Raw genomic sequence first — 20,889 nt, forward strand, 5'->3', positions numbered from 1 at the left:
TTTAAAAAACTATTTTTATATGATACAGCTTTTTTTTTATTAGATAGGTTTATTTTAACAGCCTTAAAGATGTTGAAATTTAAGTTTTGAGTTGAAGAAATGAAAATTAAGCCTGATACATCATTGAGGAATTGGAAGAAGGCTAATAAAATTGTAAGCATTTGGCAAAATGGCATTCAAAAGTACCTGAAAGAAATAAGTAGTTGAAAAAATCCTGCCTTACAGAAGTACTGAAATTTTGGTTTCAAACAAGGAACAATTAGAATGTCAATTTGGTAGCAGTTTGCAGAAATAGTTAACTAGGTAAGACCACTCAAAGTCACACACAAAAAAGAAATGAAGTGGCTTGAAGGGGTTACTAAGACAGATCCTGTGAACTAGCCTCAGATTTGATATGCATTAGCCAGGAATATGAATTACTGGGAAGCAACAGAAGCAACCACATCACAATTACATTTTGCTAGAAATAACATGCTAGAATAATATATGCTAATTGAGAAATTGGCAAAAAATATCCTGAAAATGTTAAAAACATTCTCCTGTGAAACCAAAACATTGGTTATTAATGCTGAAATATATTTTTCTGAATATTAAATATTTTCATAAAGATTTTGTAAAAGTTTTATAGAGATATGATTGACATAAAATCAACTGTATGATATTTAAATTGTACTATGGTGCAGAAAAGCAAACTCCCACTCCCACGCCCGCAGCCTAAGAGCCCAAGGATAAGCAGCAACTTACTCAAATGTTTAAAAAGACAGGTGTGGGTAGATGAAAAATTCTTGCAGGGCAAGAAATACAGTTCTTAGAACTTAACACTGGACACCAAAATTGCCAATTACATTAATTCTCCTGCCACTAGTGAAGGGTCTCCAAGTCTATTTCCTTATCCATTAAATGGAGGTAATAGTGCCTCCCTCGAGGTGGTTATATTAAACAAGATAGTGAATGTACATTAATTATCCTCCTTGAAAAAACTAACAAAAACCACCTCCCAAATCCTCAAATTTACTTCCTCAAGGAACTCAGCTCATTGCCAAGGACTGTGGGAAATTAAAAGCCTGTACAAACAAGATGCGGGTTGAGAATAGCCCAGTTTGGACTGAGGGAAAATATTCTGAGAAACGACCCGCCAGGGCCAGTTTTCTGAAGAAGTTTGATACGGACGGTGAGGAAAAGGGTGCTGAGGTGCACGATGCAACAGATGAGGATTTCCTCGCTGGACACTCCCATTTTAATGGCTTGAGGTGAGCTGGCCAGTAGGAACGTTTGGAAGCGAGCGAGGAAGGGATGCTATTCGCTGAGTTTTTTTGTACCTACAAGGAGGGATAAAGACTGGCGTAGAAATAAGGACAAAAAAAGACTTCGAATAGAAGCTAAGCGCCTCTGCGAACGCATCTCCTAATTCGTGCGGAAGGGGACATGAGGGATCCTGAAACGGTTTTGAGGGAAAGGCGAAAACGCAATATAAGTAGTGCAAGCTCTGTGGCTCAAGCCGCACCACTAGGCCAACAGGCACAGGAGAAGACGGTTTCTTAGTTTTCTTTATAGAGCCATTACTTGTTGCTGCCAACTTTTTCTTTTGATTTAAACTTTCTTTTACGTAATGATGATACTATTCGGGCAAAAATGCTTTTCTCTACCAAGAGATCTAGGATTCCTAGTCTTCCGTGAGTACTCCTTTCAGACCTTTGCGCTTCCCGTCCGTCTCACTTGTCTCCTCCAACCCTGCTAAAGTTCAGGGTTACCGTCACGAGTCTCTAGGCAGATTAGGAAAATCGTCCGGCCCGGAGCAGCCTCGCGCACGCCGCCTGGTGGTGGGGGCCAACGGTCTGTTCTCGAGACGGGAGCCTGTGAGCGAAGCCCGCCAGGCGCCCGAGCGGCCTGAGGAGTAACCGGCGCAGAGAGCGGCCCCGCGAGCGCCAGGGGCGTGCGACCGGCTGCGGCTCAGTGAGGCTTTAGGTTTTATTTTGTTTGGGTTCATGTCGGGTTTCTCCTCCCGGTTTTTGTGTAAAATCTGTGGAAATCTGATCTCATGGTCCGCTTCGCCTCTTCAGACTTGAGTGAGGCTGGAAACCCTGGGGAGTATGGAGTATTTCTTGAAGTATTTTCCCCACATCTGTCTATCTATATATATTTTAAGGTTTTAAGTACGCTCCACCTTTAAAAAGCCTTCCTGACCTGTTGGGCTGAGAGCGTGGGAGCACCTCTCCCAGTTAGACAGGAAACTCCTTGCGGGTAAGCACTGGCCTTGTGCTCTATGTCTAAGCAGTGGGCAAGGTGCCTTACGCACACATAGCAGGTGAACAACAAATACTTGTAAATATAATTTATCTAGCCCTTTCATTCATTCATTCATCGCTGTGGAATACTTACAAGGTTTTAGGTGCTTGGGATCCATCAGTGAACAAAACAAAGGCCCCTGTCCTCACGGGATTTGCAATCCAGAAGGAGATAGACAATATTAACAGTCCTGATAAATAAGTAAATGATAGTGTCTTAGAAGGAGATGTGGGTTATGGGGAGAGAAAACATAGCATAGATTAAGGATGTGCTGCTGTGGAGGGTGGAGAGGAAGAGGGTTGAAAAGAAGATACTTAGGGTAGAGTCATTTGAAAGAATAATTGAGCCAGGTTAAGGAGTGTTCCAGGGAGGAGGAAGCACACTTCAGGTGGAGGGAAGAGACAATGAAAAGGGTGGAATGTGACTCACATATATGAGACCACAAGAAACTCTTGAATATAAATGGATGGTGAGAATCCCAAACTTGGGTATTGTAGCAGTTTGATATGGTTATGAATTCCAAAAATAGATACTGGATCATGTTTGTAATCGGGTCTGTACCTGGGCATGATTAAGTTATGATTAGGGCTTTGATTGGGCCATGTCATTAGGGCATTGAGTTCCCACCTCTTGGTGGTTTGGGACTCATGGATAAAAGACATGGCAAAGGGCAGAGTTGAGGGTTTTTGATGTTGCAGTTTGATGCTGAAGCCTTAAGCTGGAGTCCTGGGAAGTAAGCTCACAGAGGAAAAAGAAGCAAGCCCCAGGAAGAGAAGACCTGAGCCAGGAGAAGAACACAGAAGAATAGAAATGGTCCTTAGACATGGCAGAAACCCTGGGGGAGAGAGAAAGAGCCGTTGACCTGATAGTCTACAGCTGACCTAGTGAAGAAAACAAAGGATCTGAGCCAAGATAGGAGAAAGACCTGGGAAGAGAAGAACCCAGGAAGCCTGAACCCTGCAGATGTTGGCAGCCATCTTGTTCCAACACATGGAAATAGACTTTGGTGAGGGAAGTAACCTATATGGCCTGGTATCTGTAAGCTCCTACCCCAGATAAATACCCTATATAAAAACCAACCAGTTTCTGGTCACCCCTCTGGCTGACTAATACAGGTGTTAAGTCCAGTGCATGCTTCGCAGCCAAAGGAATCCAACAGCATATCAGTGGTTGCAACCCCCAGTGGCTAGGGAACAGGCTTAGAATTTCAGACATTTTGAACCTTTAATTTGTGATATAATCTATAGATAGGCAAAAGGAATTTCAAATAGATTTAAAAATAGTTTCCCCTTAGGGATGCCACTTTTTTCTTAACAAAATGAATATAAAATTCCATGTTTCAGTACCTGATTATAATGTGCCACATGAAAACAAAGATGAAATACTAGAGCTGTAGGGATGATGGGAAAGAGCACATGAAACAAAGTATGTCAGTATATGAGTCTGAAAATAAAAAGAAAACTCCCCTTATGACTTTTCTTATGCCTTTTTATGTGCCATAGATATAAACTGGAAACCACAAAGGAAAACTAACAAACTTGGCTTATAGTGTTCAGAGATGGGAATTCTGTTTTTACCTAAGACTTTAAATGCAGAACATAGTATCTGAGATAAATTCACAGCAAGGTTAGGCTTTGCAGAGAAAGTTAACATCGGCAAGCTAAAGAGAGAATAATAACAGAGCTTTTGAATTGACTTATGTGGGGAATTGTTTGTAACACTGTGCCCCATCATAGCACAGAAAATCTGGATTCAAAGAATGTAAAGAAGCAATGAAGGACTAAGAGCCTTGCCCTGTAGTCGCAATGCCTGGGTTTAAATCCTGGCTTCACCTCATTAGTTGCATGAATTAGGGTAAGTTGTTTTACCTTTTAGCCTCTATCTCTTTATCTGCAAAAAAGGATAATCATAGGGTTGGTGTGAGATAACTAACATAAAGCACTAACATAAAGCACTCTACCCAGTTCCTGGCACATTATATTTACTAAGTGTTAGAAATTATTAAGCAAGATGTAATTTAAAAAGTGTCGTTGAAATGGGATATAAATCGTAGAAAATGCCTAACCCTGGGATAGATGTTACGAAGAGAGCACTTCACCCCAAGGAATTAAAAAGTTAATTGGGATTATACAGTGCACCAGTTATGTGACTGATGGATTATACAGTGCACCAGTTATGTGACTGATATTTTAAAAATTTACACTAAATGAATGTTATGCGTGTCCTTCAAGCACCTCCAAAATAATAGTATTAGATTGAAACAATCTACATTTTCTAAAACTTGAGTAAGATATACATGGTGTGAAAAAACATTTAGAACCCTGCTATTTTTAAATTTTTATTTATTTATTTTTTTAAAAGATTTATTTATTTATTTATTTTCCCCCCCTCCCCTGGTTGTCTGTTCTTGGTATCTATTTGCTGCGTCTTGTTTCTTTGTCCGCTTCTGTTGTCGTCAGCGGCACGGGAAGTGTGGGCGGCGCCATTCCTGGGCAGGCTGCTCTTTCTTTTCACGCTGGGCAGCTTTCCTCACGGGCGCACTCCTTGCGCGTGGGGCTCCCCCACGCGGGGGCACCCTTGCGTGGCACGGCACTCCTTGCGCGCATCAGCACTGCGCATGGCCAGCTCCACACGGGTCAAGGAGGCCCGGGGTTTGAACCGCGGACCTCCCATATGGTAGACGGACGCCCTAACCACTGGGCCAAAGTCCGTTTCCCTTTATTTATTTTTTAAAGATTTATTTATTTATTTCTCCCCCCACCCCCGGTTGTCTGTTCTCTGTGTCTATTTGCTGCGTCATCTTTGTCCGCTTCTGTTGTTGTCAGCGGCACGGGAATCTGTGTTTCTTTTTGTTGCGTCATCTTGTGTCAGCTCTCTGTGTGTGCGGCACCATTCCTGGGCAGGCTGCACTTCCTTTTGTGCTGGGCAGCTCTCCTTACAGGGCACACTCCTTGGACGTGGGGCTCCCTTACGTGGGGGGTCACCCTGCGCGGGGGCCACCCCTGCACGGCACAGCACTCCTTGCGCACATCAGCACTGCGCATGGGCTAGCTCCACATGGGTCAAGGAGGCCCAGGGTTTGAACCGCGGACCTCCCATGTGGTAGACGGACGCCCTAACCACTGGGCCAAGTCCGCCACCCTCTGTTAGTCTTCATGCCGTTATCCAACTCCCCCAAACTACTGCAGTAGCCTTATAACAGCTCTCATTGCCATCATTGTTTCCTTCATCTTTCTTTTTCCCATATAGTCAGTGTTATTGAAAAATAAAACTGATCATCTCACCTCCCTGCTTTAAAATTTCTATTGGTTCCTGCTTGCCTACCCACTTGCATACCTGCTTCTCTAACTTCATCTTCCACAACTCTTTTCCATTTAAGCCACCCTCTATCTATATTGAACTTTTACAGTTTCCCCAAGTAAGCCTCGCCTGACCTCTCTCCATCACCTCATCCCTCAATAAATGTCCACTCAAAATAGAAAACACAGGCCAGAGACCTCTCTGAGAAACTTTTTTCATCTTCTTCAGAGAAAATTAATGATTCTGTTCATGATGCTCTCTGACCAATTTTTTTTTAACCGTTATCAACAACAGCGGCAAAATTGCTGTCATCACTAACGTGTGTTGAGGGCTTATATGCCAGGAATTGGACTAAACACTTGATTTGAATTAACTCTTTTAATCCCCACTCTATACTTCCCCACCCCACTTGTTATAATAATACTTGGCACAGTGTATTGCATTGGTTTATTTTTTATTTTTTATTCAAGGAGGTACGGGGGATTGAACGCAGGACCTCATACATGGGAAGCAGGTACTCAATCACTGAGCTACCTCTGCTCCTCATTTATTGTTTTTTAATTTAAATTTGTCTTTCCCACTAGGCTTCTAGGAATTTCTTTGTCATAGGATAAATCTCAGTATCTTCAGCAGCTTCAGAACCTGGCATGTAGTAGGTGCTCAATAAGTGTTTGCTGAAAGAATGAATGAATACAAGCAGTCCCACTCAGAGCCTTTACTTTCTCCCAGCAGAGCTGTTATTACTCCAAACTCTTGATTTGGAATTTCCTTCAGAGTCTGGGGAGCTTTATTTAGAATATCTTCAGGGACAGCAGATCTTCCTTGGAAAGAGACTTCGGTTGTTCAGATCTAAGTTTAACAAATAAGTTCACTGGGTAATATCATTTTTGCTCAAAGAATAATTTTAATATTTAGTAAAAAGACTGATTTTTAAAATAATTTTAAAATTAGACAAGTTGTAGGTTTACAGGAAAATCATGCAGAAAATATAGAATTCCCATTATTAACACTTTGAACTAGTGTGGTTGGTATCTTGTTACACTGATAAAATAATTGTACTATTAACTGTAGTTCATTGTTTACATTAGGGTTCACTGTTTGTGTTGCTGATTTTTCTTGTGTAACTTTAAAAACCAGTTTGAAATTACTTCCCAAAAATGTTTTGAACAATGATGTCATTATGGAATAAGCTTATAGTTTCCCAAAGTGACTATTTTGAAGGGGAACATTCACTTGGGAGCATGAATTTTGATATGCTTGTTATCATATGAATATATAAAAAAGGATAAAACAAAGCCTTTTCAGACCCTGCATACACGTAGACCTGTATAAAACCCAGTGTATGACAGCATAATGAATATGATTAATCTCACTGAATGGTATCCTTGGGAATGGGTGACATGGAAAAAGTTTATCTTGTATGTTCCCAAAATTGAAAAAAAGAACAGCTAAAGAAATAAGGCCAATTAAAGGCAATACACAATCCTGGATGGGATCTAACAAGGTAGGAGAGAAGATTCAAAAGGACATTATTGAGACATATGAAAAACTTGGAATATAGACTGTAAGCTTTATATCAGTGTTAAACGTCTTGAACTTGATAATTACACTTAAGGAGGATACATAAATGAATATCCTAGTCTTAGGAAATGTACATGGAAATATTAAGTGTCCAAGGATCATGATGTATACAACCTACATGCAGATGTTCAGAAAATGGATTGATAAATAGATAAACTAAACTGACAGATGGATTGCTAAATCGATGGATAGATATATTGAATGGTACAGCAAAGGTGGCAAAATGTTAAAATTGGTGGATCTGGGAGTATAGGGGTATGTCAGAATTCTCTGAATGGGATTGTATTAATTTTGTAACTGTCTTGTAAGTTTGAAAGTATATCAAAATAAAAAGTAAAAAAAACCCCAGTGTATGAAAATTCAATAAAAAATCAGAGGTCATTCATATATGGAATACCCATGATAAACTAGGCCTTGTGCTAAGTATGGAGATATAAGATGAATAAATTATGGTATCTCATCCTCAAGGAATTCCTAATACAGTGTATAGAGATGATTGTATCATTAAAATAATTCTCCAAAATGAGTTACATTGTTATATATATATAGCTTTAGAAGTCATATTTGGCTTAAAGTGAGGTGTGGATGATGTATAATAATGAGAGATGATGAAGGAGAACAGAGTTGAGAAACCTTTCTTAGAAGAAATTAGTTTGAATGGGGTTTTAAAAGAAAAATTGGTGTGGATTGGTGGAGAAAAGAGAAGTGGACACTTAAGACTTGACTCAGCCAAAGTAGTAATCCAGAGGTTACTTGGTGAACATGGAGTCAGATCAGAAGGAGATGCATTTTCTTGAGGGATATTTCATAGAGGTCATGAAGCGAGAGGCCTGATGAAATATTTCTCCATACTTCAGAGAACAGGACTCTAGTGACCATATTCTCTAGATTCAGGATCACTTTCCACTCGACAGTGCCAGATAAACACTACTAAATTTCATCTCTCTGAACTGTTATTCATGTTTTCATGTTAACACCCTTCTTCTGTTGACTCAGTTTCTAATAGATGGGGGCAAACATGTAAACAGTTAAGTACAGTACAAATTTATGCAGGAATCTCTCAATCAGCTATCCCCTCATTCTTTCTAATATTTCCCCCTTTTTGGTATACTTACAAAACCAAAGTGAAGTAAACAGATGCAAGAAGTTCCTTTAGTATACCCACTGTGCTGATGTCCTTGCTGCAGTTTCTTCATACTATGTGAGGTTTCAGGAAAGGGGTTAACTTTTAACACTATCAAAGAAATTTTCTTTTTCCTTCTTTATTTTTTTTTGGGGGGGGAGGGTCACTTTCTCCAGCACTTGTCTCTCCTTTCTTTTTTTTTTTTTTCCAGCTTTGACTCTTCTCGTAAGGATGGAAATGGTTCTGTTTGGTGCCTGGGCCCTGCTGGCTTCGATCCCTTGCCCAGGTGAGGCTCTTTAGAAGTTTCTTTATCAATATGTGCCAGGGCCCAGGTGACTGGTCAGTGAGGATGGGGATGAGTGAGGTAACACTTTAGTATTCATTCATCTGGACCCTGGGGAGATAGTCCTATTTCTTGGATCATTAGGACACAGAATCCTTAGGCGTCTCTGGCTTGTAACTGAGATGACCCAAATCAAGAATGGGATAATAGACTATCAGACAAAACAGTCTCTAGGATGTATTCCTTCTCTACTTGGTTTCCCACTGCCCCAGGATGGTCCTGTCTTCTCTCAAGGGTCTTTTTACTTCTTGGTATCAGGATGAATTACATGATCTGATAGGGCAGGACCCATAGCTCAGTTGTGAGGAATTGGTTCTCCAGATGGTAGGAAAGGAACTGGAGCTTTAGTGGGTGACATTGCTATAAGACTCATATATTCCCAGAGGGACTTGTTTTTGGGAGATGAGGTGGATGGTGGACATGGAGCACCTAAAGGGGACCTGGAGTGAAGCCTTCAGGAGAATGTGCCACTCACTTAAATCAGGCATCTAAAAGTTACCTGCTGTCTCTCTCACCCAACCTGAAAAGAATTCCCTAAAAGCTTTTTTTTTTTTTTTTTTTGAGGTACCGGGACCGGGGATTGAATCTGGGACCTCATATGTGGGAAGCTTGTGCTCAATCACTGAGCCACATCAGCTCCCCTGAGTTGTTTTTTTCATTTGTTTGCATGTCATTGGTTTTGTTTTTAGGAGGCATGGGGAACTGAACCCAGAACTTCCCATGTGGGAAGCAGGCACTCAACCATTTGAGCCACATCAGCTTCCCGAGGCTAAACTCTTAACATCCGAAAACATTTGTTGCCCTAGCATGTAAGCAAAATGTAACAATCTCACTTGAAAAAAAAAAAAAAGCGGCAAGTTTCATGGGAAATGAGTGACCCCTGAAATCACCTTTTGGGCAGTAGCTCTCAAAATGTGGTGTTTAAAAGTTCACCAAGAGTGCTTGTTTAGTTCACTTGCCTATTTCCAGATTCCACCTTCAGAGGTTCTTAATCCTTCAGTCTGAGGTGGAGCTGTATTCTGCAGTTTTACAGACATTCCAGTTGATTCTGGTGAGGGAAATCCTTAGATCATACTTTGACAGAATTATTGCTTTGAAGTATAAGTAACAGCTTTTTTGCTCAGGGCTCCACTAACCCTGCAAGGGCTGTCAGCAGCCAATCCTAGGGAGTTTCACAGAATTCTTGAAGTTTGAGAATGGCCTCCGGGACACCATTTTTAGTGACTCTATAGTGTTCATAGTGACATTAACAGAGAAATTTAAGACCCCAAGAATGAAGACGTTTAGAGGGAATGGTGGCAAAGTGAGGGCTCTAACTTGTAATTAAAAGTCTTTTTTTGTCTGGTACCTTTTCTCCCTCTTCTCTGTCCTAGAGGTTGAATAAACTCTGTATATTATTTGGATCTCCTGGTCCTCACCAGAGTCTTTGGATATGTGGTTGATCATTTTAGGGGCCACAGAAGAGCTATTTGAGGTTTCAGTTTGGCCTGATCAGGCTCTGGTAGAGTTCGGACAGTCCCTAATGGTCAACTGCAGCACTACCTGTCCAGACCCAGGACCCAGTGGCATTGAAACTATCTTAAAGAAAACCCAGGTAGACAGAGGGCCTCAGTGGAAGGAGTTTCTCCTGGAGGATATCACTGAGAATTCCATCCTGCAGTGCTTCTTCTCTTGTGCCGGGATCCAAAAGGACAAGACCCTTGCCATCACCATGTATCGTGAGTGGGGCTGAGGGCTGGGGAAAAGGGAAGGGTGGGGAGAATATGAATATGTCTTATTTCTGGAAGAGTTAAGCATTTCTTTTAGGGAGATAATTTGGGCCCTTAAGGAAGTTTTTCTGTCATACCATAGGGATTCTAGAGCCAAGTACTTCTATTTCCATTTGGTATAGGCTTTCTTCAGGGTTTTAAATTAGGAACAGACCATAGAAGGGATGTAGACATTTGTTCTTGAGGATATATCCAAATACAAGTGGCATATACTAATAATGCTAACTTGTAAATGATCAAAACCAGTATAAAATCAGTACTGAATTATTTGCTACAAATTTTTACAATAAACAAGGATTAGGAAAAGAAGGGTCCTTGTAGACTGGGGTAGTTAGAGAAGTCTCCATGAAAAAGGGGACTCTTGAGCTTTGAATGGTTAGGATTTGGATTGATGGAGATGGGTGAGGAAGGTCTTTCAGGTGTGCAAATAGCACTGGCAAAATATGGTTGTAAGACTAAGAGTGATCTCTGTAGGGTAAGAACTTGGTTCACTAGGGCATAGTATTTGTGTGAAGCTAGAGTCCCTCAGAAGCTTCTCATGAAGCACCTCTGGTAAGTGATAAGCTCTCCAGAATGGCAGCAACAGTCAAAGCAAGGGCCTTCCCTTCAACAATCATATTTCTTGGCTTTTGATGGGAAGAAAAAAGAAAAGCTAGAAGGCCAAGTTGTCCATCTAGGGTAGGTGTGGCAGAAAGCTGACACTGTTGGTCAGATGGTTTAAGGGTGGCAGTCGCCTTCTATCACAATCTGTCTGACTATGCTCCTTCTTCCTGGAGAGGTGGCAACCCTCTCTTATGAAGTCCTGCCTTTTTGTTTTAAAGAACCACCAGAGCAGGTAACCCTGGAGCTGCAGCCTGCCTGGGTGGCGGTGGATGAAGCCTTTACAGTGGAGTGCCATGTGGCCAGTGTAGCACCTTTGGAAAACCTCACCCTTACACTTCTTCAGGGTGACCAAGAACTATATAGAAAGAACTTTGTGAGCTTGGCTATGGCCTCCCAAAGAGCTGAGGTCACCATCAGTGTCAGAGCCCAAAGGGAGGATGATAGGTGCAATTTCTCTTGCCATGCAAACCTGGACTTGAGTTCACAAGGTGGTGGTCTGTTTCATGGAAGCTCAGGCATCAAAGTAGTCCGGATCTTTGGTGAGTTGGATCCCAGTTGTGGAAGGAATCCTGAGATCATTTTCTCATCTTATCTTGGCCTTTGGGACTAAGCTTCTGCAGGGTTTGGGGGAGGGTTTGAAGAGGGTACTTGAGCTCCATGTGTTCTTAGGCTTTATTTAAATTCACCCAGGTGGGGAGAGACCTTTTAGTCCCTCTCTCTTTCTTGCACTCTGGGGTTCTGCATGACACATAATTTATCACAGCTTTTGTCCTTTCTTTTCTTTTTCTCATTTCTTGGCAGAATTCTCTCAGAGTCCCCAGATCTGGGTCTCTCCACTTCTGGAGGTTGGGATGGCAGAGACTGTGAGTTGTGAGGTGGCTAGGGTGTTCCCAGCCAAAGAGGTAATGTTCCACATCTTCCTGGGAGACCAGGAGCTGAGCCCTTTTGTCTCCTGGAAGGGAGATATAGCTTGGGCCAATGCCACCATTCGGGCCATGGAGACTGGTGATCAGGAGCTGTCCTGCCTTGTATCTCTGGGTCCGATGGAAGAGGAAACAAGGGAACAAGTACATGTATATAGTAAGTGATCTGCCTTTTCCCTTACCATGTGAGTTTTCTGCTGCTGAAAACTTAAACAGTAATGGCTTAGTGATTCAAACACAGATGTCCCTGCTAACTTTTGCTAAGCACAATCTCAAGTGAACATTAGTCTTCATCTTTGTTTGATAAGAGCTAGCAGTTTGGGGGCAGACATTGAGAGAGTAGTTCTATCCAGTCTTCACCCTCAGTTTCCTTAGGCAACCCTACTTACAGAGAGATTGTGGATACTCAGACCTGTTCCAAGGGACAGTTATTTGAGGTGAGGGGGAAATCTGTACAATGAAAAGACAATTCCCATCTTTGTAGCAGAGCTATAGCCCAATATGTGTTAGCTGTAGGTGTTGTAGGAGAAGTTCTCAAGTCCCCAAACAACCTCATTGCTCCTTTCATTCTGCTTTTATAGTACCAGTAGTGGTATACAAAGTCTTTCCCTGTTGTCTGCCTACCCAAGGGATACCACTAGCAACAAGAGAATATAAAGGGCTGCCAGTTTTGAGAAGTATGTTTGGTTTTCTTTTTCTTTTCCTTTTAGGCTTCCCTCCACCAATCCTAGAGATAGAAGAATTATATCCATTGGCAGGGACAGGCATAAATGTGACCTGTTCAGGGCATATATTAACATCACCCAGCCCTACACTTCGACTTCTGGGAGCTCCAGACCTCCCTGCCCCTGGGAAGCCTGCCTGGCTTTTACTTACTGCCAGGGAGGAAGATGATGGCCGAAATTTCTTCTGTGAGGCCTCCTTGGAGGTTCAGGGTCAGCGGTTGACCAAAACTACTGCTGTCCAGCTCCATGTCTTTTGTGAGTAGAGACCTGATCCTTCTTATCGAAACAAGAATTATTATTTGATTCTCTTTCCCTCAAACCTTCCCAATTCCAGACCACTGCTTCGTTATTAGAGTTGCCACGTTTTTCTAAACAAAACAAAAAAACCACAAAGGAATAAATAAAATTAAAGCTTTCCCAGCTTACCTTACTCTCAGGAAACTTAGTGGTGAGAAAGATAAGGGAAATTGGGAACAGAGAGGAAAGTAGTTAAAGCCATCAGGCAGCATTAGTTGGGGTGAATGGCTGAGGAGAACATAAGTGATAGTTGGAACTTATGCTGAGGAGGGAAATTTCCAAAAATTCCATATAAAAATTGCTGTTTTGAAAAGGAGAATAATTCTCATCTGAATTCACTTAAAATATATATATATTTATTTTATTTCTCCCCCTCCCCTCATTGTTTGCACTCACTGTCTGCTCTCTGTTTGTTGTGTGCTCTCTGTGTCTCCTTGTCGTCTTCTTTTTTTTTTTCTTGTCTTCTTCTAACTGAACCCGGGACCTCCCATGTGGGAGGAAGTGCCCAATTGCTTAAGCCACATGTTTTCCTTGCTCGTTGTGTCTCTTGTTGTGTCTCCTTGTTGCATCAGCTCACCACATCAGCCCATCCTGTCAGTTTGCTGTCTTGCTTGTCTTCTTTAGGAGGTACCAGTAACCAAACTTGAGACCTCCCATGTGGTAGGCAGGGGCCCCACTATTTGAGCCACATCCGCTTCCCTGAATTCACTCTTCACCCGTCACCTCACTCATTGAGTAGCAAAGAAGGGAAGCAGGGGCCCAAGGGTCACCATGGGCAGAGCAATGTTATTATTTAGTCTGAATCCATGAAACACTCTGTGCTTGTCCATAAGGAAGGGAGGAAAGAAGAGTTGGTTCAAAGCAGAAACTGATAATCTTCCCCTCAGGAAAAAAAGCTGCTGGATGGAGGGGATATAGCCTTTGGGTTAGGGGAAGGAGAGGGAGTTGAACATGAAAGTAAGGAGGGAAGGTGGTACACTGAGTTCAGCTCCTTGAGAAACTCTCTCTTCCAGACAAGCCACGCTTGGAGGAATCTGGTTGTCCTGGCAAACAGACATGGGTGGAAGGGATGGAGCAGATTCTTGCCTGTGTGCCAAAGGGAAACCCAACTCCAGTTTTGGTGTGTACCTGGAATGGGGTGATCTTCGACTTAGCAGTGCCACAGAAGGCAACCCAGAACCACACTGGAACCTACCTCTGCACAGCCACTAACCAGCTGGGCTCAGTTAGCAAAGACATTGCTGTCATTGTTCAAGGTGATTGTTGCTTCCCTGCTGCCAGTCTCAGGATGGAAATCTTCTGGAGTTTGGGGATACTTATCAAAGGACGGAGAGAAGAAAGATTTTAGCGGGCTGGGGAGGGTGAGACTAAGAAGTTGGCATGGTGAGTTGGGGTGGGTGATTCTCTTTTCCTCAAACCCTTCCAATTCTTTTTCTGTGCTTGCGCAGGACTGGATGAAGGAATCAGCCCTACGATCCTTGTCATTATTATTGTCACCCTCGGATTGGGTATAATCATCATAGCTCTGTATTTGAACTATCGGCCCTGCAAAATAGAGAGGAGGAAATTGCACTATAGGCAGAAAGAGAAGAACAAAGACGAAGAAAGCCAGCTTGCTGTTCAACGAGCAGAAGAGTGCAACTCACATAATTGTTAAATAGAAACAGCTATTTGGTTGAGTGAGACTTCTACTGGGGTTTTCCAAGGAGGGAAGAAAGGCTCCATTACCCTTTGTGTTCTGCAGACCCGTAAAACAGTATTTGTGGCCCCCATGTCCCTTGTACACAGTCCACCTGCAAGCTTCAATGTTTAACTAGTGAGAGGGCCTCTTGCTCCTTGCTATGTGCTCAATAAGTCCACTCGTGGATTCAAAAAAGATCCTACCCTTACCTCATGATCTCTACTCCTATTGGCCTTTGCTCCCAAACACAACAGATGCTCCCAGCCATCAGACTACAGTGATCATCAGAAATGTCAATTGTAAGCCATTACTCACTGGGAGCTAATTTCTTGGTACAGGGACAGGGCTTAGGAGGGAATGAGAACCCAATAAGGGGATAGGAATCAGAGCCCTGTTTTCATCTACACGTTCCTTGGCCCTCTCACCTGGGGTACTGGAACACCAGCTTCCATAACTGAGCTTGATGACATCATTAAGGAGTCTTGGATGTAGCTTTGGCAAAAGGGTCAGTGGCTTGTTAGGCTTCAGCTCAGTAACCATCTGTCGTGGGGGAGTATAAAAATGATAAATTCCATACTGGTCAGATAAGCAGCTTATTTAGTTAGCCTAGAATTCTGTCCCTGAAATGGAAAGTAGAGTTCTTCCATGGAATAGGCCTCACAGGCTTAAGGGCTCCAAAAGTCTCCCTCTTTGTAATCCATTAGACAGCAATCATCTCTGAGTTCACATCATCTTATATTTTTATCTATATGGACTCTTAGGGTGGAGTTCCAATGTTTACTTTCCATTTCCATAAAGAAGTACAAATGTTTGTCTGTAAACTCATTAAGCTTCAAGAGCTTTTGTGTCAATGTTCACCATAGGATTTTGATTCACTTCCTTCTCTGTTCTTTGGAAAGAGTGTCTTCACCCCTAGAGAAGGCATGAGGAATAATAAAACCAGATCTTTTCTCCCCAATCAGTCATGTTTGGGTCACTGATAGATTGGATATGGTAAAATTAAAAGGTATTTTATGATCTCTAAATGTATTTCTCTTCTTTGTCATTGCTGAGAGCATTTATTAAGCCAAATGGCTGAATTTTAGAACTTGGAGTGCAATTTCTAAGGAAAATACCAAGTTGGTAGTATAAACAATTAACACCGGACAGGTGGTACATTTAGTTCTGGGAAGCAGCCTATTGAGGATTTGTTGACCCATGCTCACCCTGTCCTCAGAGCTACAATTCAGACATCTGGATAGAATGGTATCCACAACCTTCCAAATTTCAGATACTACTAGAAGAGACACCAAAGGGAAAAACTTCCATTCTTGCCAGCACCTCCCCTGAGTCTGGGGCTATAGATTAGGTATAAAAAGAACACATTGGTTTCAACAGTTCCACACATATAAGGCAGAGGGTGGGTAGAATGGTAGACAAAGCATCATCCCTGCCTTCTGTAAGCTTAGAGTCTAGAGCAAGTGAAGAGGAAATTACAATTGTGCCTTAATTCCTATGATTGGGAAAGCAAAAATTGTTACAAGAACAGCTAATCTAAGGACCAAGGAAGTCTGCCTGGAAGAAGCAGTATCTAAGGTGAGATTGGAAATACCTTCTTTGATTTTACAAAACATCATCCTCCAAACAACCTTCACAATCTCAGTTTTTCCACTACATAGCCACTGCTCTCTCGTGATTGGAATATAAATTGAGCACTTTGGGAAATGTTAAGAAGCAGGTTCAAGAGAGAAGAGTATAGAGCAGTCCAATCCAGGAATATCAGCCATTTCAGTGTCAGGATCAGTCGCATATCATATCTGCAAACCCCACTTCATGGCCCCATTGCACCTCATGAATCCAAAAAAGGGAGGAGGAAGGTTTGTACTGTCTTTGCTTCTCACTGCCACATGGTGTCACTGTTGGCAGATTTTCCTACAGGGTCCATCAAACCACGTGGTTCTGCAAACCCTGTTTCCCAGAGAGGCTGCTGCGGATCTTTGAGGGAGGATGATTAAATCTTGGGGCTAGGTCTAGCTAGAGTGACCACTTGCTTGAGTTTCCAGGGTTACAGCTCTTAGATCTCATCCCACAAGACTCTTAAGAATTGGATGAGGCTCTTCTTGGGGAGTGTTGTTTCCTTTTCCTTCACAGGAATCAGGCAGCAATTCCTTGTCAGTTCTTTTGTTTTTTCTTGTCAATTCTTAAATCTTTCTGGTATAATAGAGCTCATAACTGCCCACCCTTTTAAAGGTACCTGTTTTCATTGTCTCCAGAGGGTACCACACCCTGCAAAGGTGTTTGTTTTTTTTCAGGTACCAAGGCCAGGGATTGAACCGAGGACTTCATATATGGGAAGCTGGCATTCAACCACTGAGTCACATCAGCTCCCCTACAATGTTTTTTTAGTTTGTTGTTTGTTTTTAGGAGGCACTAGGGCCAAACCTGGGACCTCCCTTGTGGGAAGCAGGCACTCAACCACTTGAACCACATCCACTCTCTTGCAAAGTTTTTTTTTTTTTAAAGATTTATTTATCTCTCCCCACCCCCTTGTTGTTTGCACTTGCTGTGCCTCTCTTCTTTGTTTCTTAAGGAGGCACCAGGAACTGAACCTGAGACCTCCGATGTGGGAGGGAGGCGCCTAATTGCTTAATCCACCTCTCTTCCCTGCTTTGTGTTTTTCCTCTTGTGTTTCTTTTTGTGTCATCTAGTTGCGCCAGTTGGTCATCCTGCCTGACCTATTTAGGAGGCACCGGGAAACTCTGCTCCCTGCTTTGTTGTGTGTCTCATATTTTTCTTCTTGTGTCTCTTGTTGTATCATTTTATTGTGTCAGCTTGCCATGCCTGCCCGTCATGCCAGCTTACTGTCTTCTTTAGGAGGCATGAGGTGGAAACCCAATCACTGGAGCCACATGTGCTTCCCATCCTCTTGCAAATTTTTCTTTTTTTTAAAGATTTATTTTATTTCTCTCCCCTCCCCCCCCATTGTCTGCTCTCTCTTTCCATTTGTTGTGTGTTCTTCTGTGTCTGCTTGCATTCTTGTCATGCGGCACCAGGAAACTGTGTCGCTTTTTTTGTTGTGTCATCTTGCTGTGTCAGCTCTCTGTGTGTGCAGTGCCACTCCTGGGTGGGCTGCGCTTTTTTTGTGCGGGGCGGCTCTCCTTGCTGGGTGCACTCCTTGCATATGGGCACCCCTAGGCGGGAGATACCCCTGTGTGGCACAGCACTCCTTGTGCACGGCAGCACTGTGCATGGGCCAGCTCACCACACAGGTCATGAGGCCATGGGGATTGAACCCTGGACTCTCCATATGGTAGGCAGATGCTCTATCAGTTGAGCCACAACTGCTTCCCTCTTGAAAAGTTTTGATCATACTCTTTCTAGGCTAAAAAACAACTAGCTTACACTTAACTGCAGCAACCATGATTTATCTCCAGGGACAGAGAGCTACCTTTAATACTCAACGTTTATTCCCTTAGGGATGACGAGGAAATTTTCTGGCATCTCTCTATATCAGTTTTATTGAAACCACGTTAAGGGAGCAGTTGTGACTCAAGTGCATGTGCACCTACCTCCCACATGGGAGGTCCCAGGTTCAATTCCAGTGCCTCTTGAAAAAACAACTAACAAAACTAATGAAAAAGCCAACTTAGGGAAGCCTACGTGGCTCAGTAGTTGAGTGCCAGCTTCCCATATATAAGGTACCATGTTCTATCCCTGGCCCCTGGTAACTTAACAGCAAGAACAAGAAAAACTCACACACATTAATAGTATAAATACTGGAATGTTCTTTTACAAAGTGTTAATATGATAATACATGGGAAAATTACAACTAATTTAACTTATGGATGATAGTTCACAGTAATAATGTACTATTTTTGCAGCGATGGCAAAGAAGATATATCAATTCTAAGGAACAATAGTAGGGGGATATAAGGGTATATGGGACTTTTCCTTGTGGAATAGTGAAAAAGTTCTAAAATTGAGTTGATGATGGCACAACTCTGTGATGAAAATGAGAGTCACTAAGTGTACACATTGAATGGATTGTGCAAAGCTGGGACAGTAAAACACAGGGAATCCAGTGGTAGAAGATGGACTGTGGTTAACAGAACAAATATGAGAAATTCTCTCATGAACTATAGCAAATGTATAATATTAATACAGGCTGTTAATAATCAAGTGGGTTGGGGGGAAATACACCAAATGTAAGATATGGGCTATGCTTAGTAGTAATATTTTGATAATGCTATTACATAGTTTATAACATGTTTCACAGCAATGCAAGATGTTGGTGGTTGATATATGGGAGCCCTATATGACATGCATGTTTGTTTTGTAAATTCACTATTTTTACTGTACACTTATTTATGTATTTCATGTATGAATGATATATGTCAAAATTTTATAGATATAAAAACAACAAAAAACCAAAAGCACAAAAGAAACCTATCCCTTAGCAGTCACCTCTCACTCTTTCTATCCTTCTCCATAACTGTTAATCTATTTGTCTCTCTATGATTTATATTACATTTTGTATAAATGGAATCAAACAGTATGTAGTACTTTTTTATCTAGTTTCACTTAGCATACTTCCTTTTTTTTTTACATTGATGGAAGGTTATTAATATATTACTATACACTACTGTCCTTAGTTTGCTTTGGTGTATTTTTTCCCAAATAGCACTGATATTAACATCTTGAAACATTAACATATATACCCCTCTTGAGCTGAGAAATGCAAGTTAAATCATCAGTGGGCTTCTTACTATTAGAACAACAGTATTTATCATATTGGATTATAATTAGGAGTGACATAGTACTTGTAAAACACTAGTATGGGACTGTATACATGTATTCACAAGTGTTAGCTTTAATTATTACCCTAATAACAGTCGTGGCAAACATACCTATAAATTATAATAAACTCAAAGCAAGAGTCAGGAATCTGTGGGAATGTTTGAGGGCCACCAAAAGTATATACACCATACACACTGCGTTTCTCTTTTACAATATATTCTCTCTTCCTCCTTTTCTATTCCTTTTCCCCTCTCTTCTTTCCTCTACTTTTCCACTTCTTTTGTTCCCTAAAATTTGGGACTACTGATAGAATGACCAATAGTTCCAGTTTGAATTGAACTGAGGGGTTCCTGCGATGCAGGACTTTCAGTGCTGAAACTGAGCGAGTCTTGGGCAAACCTGGATGAGTTGGTAACCCTAATATAATATTATCATTCAAAGTATTTCTCAGCCATGTTGAAACCTTCTAAATTAAAGAAACTGCAAGACAAAGTATAACGTTTGCTTGGCCCAAAAGTCCAGACCCTGTAATTCTGAGGACTTGTGAAGAGAGGGGAAGGTGTCATCATGTCTGCTCCCAAATATGTACAAAGGGACCAATCTCACTATGTGTTTCAGCAATTCTGATGGAAGAAATTTAAAAGTGGTTATTTAAATGAGTTTATATGGCTAAGGGTCTTCCAAAAAGAGTCGGGAGGGCATCAGAGAGGTCACGCTTACACACACCTCAGCAGGACCCCAGAGAGAGCCAAAGTAGATACAACCCTAGGTGCTGGTTCTCCTGAAGGCTATGGAGATTCCACAGAGTATATGGTCATGGCAGATGGATTTAGAGTTCTGTGCCATGTCAGAGGATCCTACTTTGGAATTTGTGCTCCTGAGTGTGATGGAGCTGGACTCAGGTGTGACCTTCCTACACACGCCTCTTGTCACTGTTACTGAACCTGTAGTTGGTGCTAGGGATGGTGCATACTCAGGGGACTTGAGTCTCTGGACTGCCCATGTGCCAGCTGGGCCCTGAGCTTCAGCAGAGTTGTGACTCCTACTCTCTGGTTCATTGGACTTATCCACGTCAGCTAACAGGGAGGTGAAGATGGTCAAACACCACACGAGGGAATCAAGGGTGCCAACAACCGCAAGCAGAGGAATTGCATCCATCATCCATGTGGAATCCAAGCCCCCTCTTGATCTAGAAGTGGAGTGGACATCACCATCCCAGGGTCCACAGAATGGAGGAATAGAATATGGGTAGAGTGGGAAAAAAAAAGTGGTCGTTTTAGGTTAGCATAAATTCAAAATATTGCATGGAGTCAGAAAACATTTTTCCAGGGGTCAAGGATTACTTGAGCTTTGCCAATTGAGTTCTTCCTTGTGAGAATCTCATTAATCTTACCCTCAGGAAAAGTTTTCATATTAATATTTTCTAATGGCCAGTTAGAATTAGAAGCAGAGAGTGCCACAATTGGCCCAGGTCTCTTGTCT

The 20,889-nt window shown here is 42.0% G+C and overlaps 1 protein-coding gene across 6 annotated transcripts; it reads left to right on the top strand.

Annotated features, from left to right (window-relative positions):
• Window positions 1–1,127: 1,127 nt before the first annotated feature.
• On the top strand, window positions 1,128–15,656 carry LOC101417849 (intercellular adhesion molecule 5). 6 transcript variants are annotated; one of them, XM_071210745.1, is made up of 8 exons: window positions 1,128–1,250; window positions 8,502–8,576; window positions 10,085–10,351; window positions 11,224–11,544; window positions 11,807–12,085; window positions 12,639–12,908; window positions 13,964–14,206; window positions 14,399–15,656. In XM_071210745.1, the coding sequence occupies exons 2-8, from the start codon at window positions 8,522–8,524 to the stop codon at window positions 14,605–14,607; spliced, it is 1,644 nt and encodes a 547-aa protein (XP_071066846.1). In that variant the 5' UTR covers window positions 1,128–1,250; window positions 8,502–8,521; the 3' UTR covers window positions 14,608–15,656. The 6 variants fall into 6 exon arrangements, with proteins under 6 accessions (XP_071066846.1, XP_058140508.1, XP_058140504.1 ...); XM_058284521.2 differs by lacking the exon at window positions 1,128–1,250 and adding an exon at window positions 1,468–1,673; XM_071210746.1 differs by lacking the exon at window positions 1,128–1,250 and adding an exon at window positions 1,474–1,673 and having other exon boundaries at window positions 10,007–10,351.
• Window positions 15,657–20,889: the final 5,233 nt, after the last annotated feature.

This window comes from Dasypus novemcinctus, chromosome 21 (assembly GCF_030445035.2).
Source record: "Dasypus novemcinctus isolate mDasNov1 chromosome 21, mDasNov1.1.hap2, whole genome shotgun sequence".
NCBI lineage: Eukaryota > Metazoa > Chordata > Mammalia > Cingulata > Dasypodidae > Dasypus > Dasypus novemcinctus.